Source organism: Parus major, chromosome 24 (genome assembly GCF_001522545.3).
Source record: "Parus major isolate Abel chromosome 24, Parus_major1.1, whole genome shotgun sequence".
Taxonomy (NCBI): domain Eukaryota; kingdom Metazoa; phylum Chordata; class Aves; order Passeriformes; family Paridae; genus Parus; species Parus major.
Genome location: NC_031792.1, coordinates 6,026,423 through 6,033,472, shown reverse-complemented (window position 1 = coordinate 6,033,472; position 7,050 = coordinate 6,026,423). Strand labels below are relative to the sequence as shown.

Here is a 7,050-nt window from a genome sequence, read left to right as displayed (position 1 = left end):
CGGAGCCTCCACTGGAACCGGGTCCCGGAGCCTCCACTGGAACCGGCCCCCGGAGCCGGGACCGGCCCCGGCCCCTCCTCGGGCCCTGGCCCGGGGCTACGAGCCGGCTGCGAGCCCCCGAGCCCCGGGCAGGAGACGGGAAAGCCGCGAGACGCGGCGGCGGCGAAAGAGGAGGAGGAGAAGGAGGAGGAGGAGGAGAGAGCCCGGCAGGAGCCGGCCCCCAGCCCCGCGCCCCTTCCCAGAGCCCCCCCAGGCAGAGGGGACCGCCAGCCCCTCCTGCCCCCTTACCTTAATAGTGCCGTCCATCGGGAATAACTTCCAGCCGGGACCAGCAATATTCCACACATTGACCCGGTTTAGCCTGCGACTGACGCCTCCTGAAGTTTTTTATCCTTCTCTCTCTTTTCGCTCTTCTCGCTGCCCTTCCAGCGGTTTTGTTGCTCTCTCCGTACCCCCTCTCCCCCACTCTCTCACCCTCCCTCTCTCTCTGTCGGTCTCTCTTTTTTTAACTTTGGTTGTTGCAGCAGAGCGAAAAAGAGACAGTTAACCGGATGAAACGTTTTTTTCTGCTAATTTTGGGAAGTGAAGTCACTCGAGGAGGAAACCTTCGTCTCTACGCTGGTCCTGCCTTCTTGATGAAAATATATATATTTTACATACAGGATATTTGCTCCATTTAGATAAGAAGGGACAGAACAATAGGCACCTCTGTCACAGCTCTTGTTTGTCGCTGGGACAGCCCGGCCAGCCAGACCTTGCCTCGCACCCCAGCCCGTGTTGGCCAGCCTGTGTCATCCCACGGTTTAGTTTAACGTGGGGTTTTGCCATTTTTTTTTCTTTTGGCTGGAGCAGCTTTAGCCTGACTCACCGAATTTCCGTCTCTTCCCACAGATTTTTTATTAATGCGTTTTCCAGTCAACGGGAAAAATGAAGGGGAGAAAACCGTAAATGCAATTCAGTGACAGCAGGCGGAGGGAGAAAAGAAAAAGTCTGGCGATTAAAACGTATTTAAAGCATATTTCGAGCCCTCTCCTTCACGTCTCCCAGCACGAATCGTGAGCCGAGGGTGCAGCCGCTGGCAGGAGCGAGCGGTGGGTGCAATAATGCAGGACAGACAGACGGCCCCAGCCATTAAACACAGGCTGCGGATGGGGCTGAGGACAAGGCGAGACTCTCGACCACTTTCGTCCCTTCCCCTCACTTCCACTCGTTTCACGGGCTGGGAGATGGGGCTGGGAAAGGAAAGCACCTTTCCGTCATTTCTTTCAGGTGCCGGGGGTCCTTTCCCAGCCTCCTCTCGCACCTCGCTGAGATGTTCAACCCCTTCCGAGCGGAGGGGGGGACACACCCCACTTGAGAAAAATGTTAAAACCTCACAATAATTATCAGAACAGCCGAATTTAGCGCTCCGCTGACGTGCAATTCTCCTCTCATTCAAACCGCAGCGAGCAGCAGGGGAGGATGGCGCGTTTTCCTTTTTCCGGGAAAAGCCGAACCCTTCCAAAGGAGCCGGGGAAAGGAGACAATACCCGCCTGTCCAGTTCCCCTGCTCCCCGGCCTCGGCAAAATAACCACGGCGGAGCACATCATGCAACAGCCGGGGCTGCCCTTCTGCCCCGCTTCCACAACCCGGGGGGCAGAGCTGAGGGGGGAAACGGGGGTGAAGCCAAGAAAGAAAAGTGTCAGGGCAGGAGGGCATCCTGCCCATCGCTGGAGAGCGTTACCTTGTCCAGTGCCAGTCGTGTCCAGGCTTTTTTTTCCCCCTGTCTTTAGTCCAGCCACGGGGAAGGGGATGAGGGAAAGCAAAATTATATCCAAAGTTATCCTGCCCCTGCTCCTTCCAAAAGGGAAATGCAATAATGCCACCGGTGTTTCTCCCCGGCTGCGGCAGAGATGCTTTATTAATACTTTATTTCTCCAAGCCCGAAGCTGGCGGGAGAGAGCCGCAGATCCCCCTTGCCCCTCCCTCCCCTCCCTCCCCCTCCTCTGAAATTAGCCTCATCAATTCAGCTACAATTTTTCAGTTCGGATGCAGACACGGGGCTGAACGTGACCAGACCTGGAGGTTTTTGGCTCGCTGCTCGCCAGCGATTGAGGCCGCCTGCAGCCGGGAGGTGAAGGGGGAGCGCAGGGCCAGCCCCGCACCCCCGGCCTCTCCTGTCTGCTCCGGGGTCCCCCGAGAGCAGCACATCTGGATGCAGCTAGCGGGGTCAGGTCCCCCCTTGCCTAGGGCCACAAAACTGGAGTTCAATTAAAAAAAATCACGGTTAACTCTTTGCTGTCCTCATTCCTCTCGCTTTTCCCTGCCCTCTGTCCTGCCCCCCCGGCAGTGCTCCGGTCCCGGCTCCCCCCCCGGCATTCCCACATGGCAGGAGCCTGCAGCGACCAGAACAGCGAGAGCTTAAAGGGAAGAGTGAAACGCATCCTTTCAAAACCCGAAGGGTTTCCTCTCGCCACCAGTCCTGACAAACAACGCGGGTGAGGGTGATGGGGAGGACAGGTTGCGGATCTCCACCGCGGAAGGAAGGGGAAAAAATCCCCTGGAAGGAGCCTCTGTCACCCACGGACCTCCCAGGGCACGGGACCGACAGTGGGGGAGAGCCGGGGATCCGGGAGAGACGGGGGGGAAAACCACCTGAAAACGTTCCCAGCTCACGGGAGAGGAGCCCAGCATCCTCAAAACACCCCGAGCCCAACATCTGCAAACCCCCTTTGCCCAGCTCCAGCCTGAAGGGTCAAACAAATCCGGCCCCTGCCGCGCATCCCCGGCGCTCCCAAAGACGGGAAGTTGCCAAAGAGACCCCCCGCCATCCCACCGGGAGAGATTTTAGGAACCCAACTCTGCATTTTATGGCCAAACGGGCATCGTGACCCGCAGGGGCTTATTTTGCATGTCTGGGGATGACTCGAACGGAGCCTGCTCAAGTCACTTCTGATACCAGGACTGTCAGGGATGCTCCGGGCTTTTCCTCCCGTATTTGGTCTTAAGTAACATTTGGGAGAATGCAAGAGATAAGGGAATGAAACTCCCTTTTTTCACTCTAAAGACAAGCCGAACAATCTGCTGTTTTCCTCCCAAATAACAAAAAATAGGTGCTTTGCTTTATTTTTTCTTTCTGTTTTTGTTTTAATCCTCCCCCCCCCCAAAAAAAACCCAAAAAACCAAAACCAAAAAACAACCCCAAAAAAACCTTCAAAACCAAAGGCACTTTTAAAGTTATGCCATACTTTTTGGAAAGGCTGGAATATTCATAACCTCAGTACACCAAACTCTGAATCATCCCAAGTGGTTGTGCCGTGACTCTGGGTATTTAATTGTTATTTAACTGAGTATTTGGTTGAGGTTTTAAGTGTTGTTTAATTGAGTATTTAACTGTTACTGAACCGCATTTAAGCAAGAAAAGGGAGCTGAGCAATGTGCGCCGCTCTGGATCTGTCGCTCACCCTGCGGATGCACATGTACGTACAGCACAGGAATCGGGACCTGTTTAATGTGGTCACCACCAGACATCTGGAAAACCATTTGATGTTGGCAACCACGGAACATTTCAAATGCTTACATCGGCTAGATAGAAATCAGTTACTCCTCTATTATTATTATTATTATTATTATTATTATTATTATTATTATTATTATTATTATTATTATTATTATTATTATTATTTTTCTCTTGCACTCCGTTAATGAACGGAATTGTCGAGCGGAGTTTTTAATTAGTTGAGCATTGATGTCGGGTGCTTGGCACATCCCCAGCGCCGCTCCCCAACCTCCGGGCTGGGTCCCAGCAGCTGCAGCCCCACACGGAGGTGAAAACGCCGTGTTCGGAGCGATCCCAAATAAAGGAATGAGGAGCCACTGGGGGGATGTGGCTTGGACCCAGAGGAGTTTCGTTTCCAGACCCAGAGGAGTTAACCCTCGCTGTGGTTGGGTGCCAGTCCCTCGCAGAACCCCAAAGATTTGGATTTTCTGTCTCTTACCCACACGGGATTAGCGGGCATCGCTTCATAATTAAAACCGTCCGGTTATTCCCTAGGAATAAACACAATGAAAACCTTCCCGAGCCCCACTGCAGATTGGGAATCTGATTTTCCGAGGATGGGAGAGGGGCTTGGCTTGTGTCACCCTCTCTGACCCCAAGAGCATCAGCCGAGCTCTGGTTGAGCCCAGGCTGGAACTGTCGCTGTGAAGTGACGCGGTGACAGGAGAGGGGAGCTCAGAAAAACCCCAACACCATCCACGCCCTGGCTTCGCCGCTAGAAAGTGCCTCATTTCCCACTAACTGTGACAAAGTGTCCCCTTTTTAAAACGAGCATTCAATACACGTGTAATTCCATAACCCGCGCCGGGTACCTCGCGTTTATTGTATATCTAATAACACCACTTTTTACATAACCTGCCATACGTTCTTTTCTCTCTAAACCTGTGTACAATTCCCATCATTCTGTACGTGCAGGGGGACAGAGTTTATCCCACTCCAGCCTTCACTGGAGGGAAACTCTCCCCCATCTCCAGAGAAAGTTTAAAATCCCCGGCTCTGACTCTGCTCTGGCACCGACCCCATGGCAGAAAGGAAAACGCGACGTGTTTGTTTATTTTCTAACCCCACATTCTTACAAGCAAAAGCCCAAACTGCAGCCTTGGGATTTGATCCCCAGAAACGAATCCCAATTTTAGACCCAACTAATTGGGCAAAGCTCCGCTTTTCAGCTGCAGCAATAAAAGGGAATCAGGAGAGTTTTCCAGCCGCAGAACTGAAGGATCGGATCCCTCCTCCCTACAGGAACAGCCCAGGAGCTCTGGGAACCTGAAGCCGGGAAGTTATTCCCCGCTAATCGGTACTAAGTAAAACATAATGTCTTAAAAGTGGGGTGGAGAAGATGCAGTAGCTTTGAAGCTGCATCGCAATGAGGGGCGAGCGGGGCGAGCCAGGGGTGTCCTGGCTGCTTTTATTTGAGTTCCATGTCCCAATAAAACAGCCCCCGCCCTCCCTCCCCCATCCCGCAATTATTGAAAAGCTGAGGCACAAAAAACAAAAATACTGAAGGCCAAAAAAACAGACTGCAGTGCACTAGCTCCGAACGTCTGGCCCCTCGCTTGAGGCCATAATTAATTTGAGATTTATTTTTATTGGAAAACCCAGTCTCGTCTGACCTTAGCCAAACAAGACTTCAGCGAGACCCTTGATGCGCTTGAATGGAACAGAATATTTCTCTCTAACTTCTCTTCAGGCGGCTGTGCCTGCTTTGAATTTGTTCCTCAGACTTCATATATTTGGAGCTTTACAGGAAAGATTTAAAGTATTTTTCCCCCTTAGCATTCACTCTCTCTTTTCTTCCCTTTTGCTCCCCTTTCCCTCAACACCTCCTCTCCTAAGCACGGGGCTGGGAGAGCACAGGGAGGGCTGGAATAGAAAATTTCCCGGATCCAGCATATTGGGAGGGGGCGTTTTTCTGTAAATTGGGAAAGAACGGAGCCATTAAAAGGGCTGGAGAGGGGGGTTGGTTGCTGCTGCCTAAAGACGGAGGTCACTGGAAAAGCTCGTCCCTTGTGCACGGATAATTTTTGAAAGATCCGACGTGCCACATATCCAGGAGAAAAACAACTTTTCTCTCTCGTCGACTTAAATTCAAGCCTTGTCTTGAAGGTCAAGTGGGGAAGGAGCAGTGCCAGCCCTTCCCCAGGCAGCGCGGGGGCTGAGCACGGGAAAAAGGCAGGACACGGGGACACGGAGAGGGATTTTTCTCTTTAAAGTAGAGAGGTCGGTGAAAACAAGACCGAAATCCTTTAGCACCAAGCTGTCATAAGGCGTTGATCAACGACTTGCTAAAGTCCGACAATTTAACAGCGTCTGTGCCCCGAGAAATGGAAAAGGGAAAGGAAGAGGAACGATTAGGTATAAAGGGAATTAGTGATCGCGGAGGGTGAGTGACAGAGCTGCTGTCCCCAAGGCTGCTGCAGTCCCCACCCTCTCTGGAGGTGCCCGTCCCGTCCTCCCGAGCCCGGCGAGAAGGATCGGAACCCTTCGGGGTGCCAGGAATGGGGGAAAAGGAAAAAAGAAGAGGCAGAAACGGATAAAGCGCTGGAGGATGCGCTCAGAAGGAGCATCAGCACCCGGACCGGGAACAAACCAGTCCAGGGAGGTTTTGGTTTTCCCTTTCCTGCCGGGCTCAGGTTCTGCAGCTGCTCCTGGGAACACGGGCAAATTTCTGCCCGCTCCGCCGGAGCATCCCTGAGCACCTGCGGGCTGAGCCCTCCCGGCTCCCTCTGCAGCGCCTTTACCTCGCTCGCTCCAGCGGGCACCAAAACAAACGAAATCCCGGGATATTCTCTCCTGGCAACCTGTCCTCTGCTCCTGTTCAGCGGGCAAGGGACGTGTCCGTGCCAGGGTTTGGCAGTGCCCTCTCCAAAGAAAACTTCACTGTTTTGTCCTTAAAAAAAAAATTTGCCCCCTCTCTCTTTAGGGCTTCTGTAAACTTTCCAGGCGGAGGGAGAGCAAGAACAAACCCAATATTGTTCCCAGCCACGCAGCCCCTTTCCCCTCCATGAATATCCTTCTTTGTGCTGCACCACAAACCTCACGGCTGAGTTAAACCCGGGCTTAAAGCGAGAACCCCTCACTTGCACAGAGGTTCCTTCCCGGAGCCAAATCCATCTCCGTGCCCTTCCCAAGGCCGGGGCCGCTCTCGGCAGGAGCTGGCCAGGGGCACCAGGACTGGCTGGGTCATTCCCGGCACGGCAGAGGGAAGGAAAAGCGGGACTGGGGCCGGGACAGCCGCTCCTCGCTGCCCTCTCCTTTCCCCCTTCTCCAAGGAACTTTCCCTGGAGGGGCTGGAGTGGGAACTGCCCCGAGAGCAGAAACAGCAGGAGCAGGAAAGGAGCTCCAAGAGAAGGAAAGGAGCTCCAGGAGCAGGAAAGGAGCTCCAAGAGAAGGAAAGGAGCTCCAGGAGCAGGAAGGGAGCTCCAAGAGAAGGAAAGGAGCTCCAAGAGAAGGAAAGGAGCTCCAAGAGAAGGAAAGGAGCTCCAAGAGAAGGAAAGGAGCTCCAAGAGAA

General features: G+C 53.3%; 1 protein-coding gene across 3 annotated transcripts in view; it reads right to left on the bottom strand.

Moving 5' to 3' along the window:
- FLI1 (Fli-1 proto-oncogene, ETS transcription factor) overlaps positions 1 to 7,050 on the bottom strand; it is an 88,388-nt gene that overhangs the window by 73,416 nt on the left and 7,922 nt on the right. The window contains exon 1 of one of the 3 annotated variants that reach the window (XM_015649722.3): positions 289 to 583. The exons of the other annotated variants lie outside the window; for them this stretch is intronic. Within the exon in view, the coding sequence (XP_015505208.1) occupies positions 289 to 306 (18 nt within the window). The 5' untranslated portion in view covers positions 307 to 583. Of the gene's footprint in view, positions 1 to 288; positions 584 to 7,050 lie in introns of those variants that run through there. 3 annotated transcript variants of the gene reach the window in all.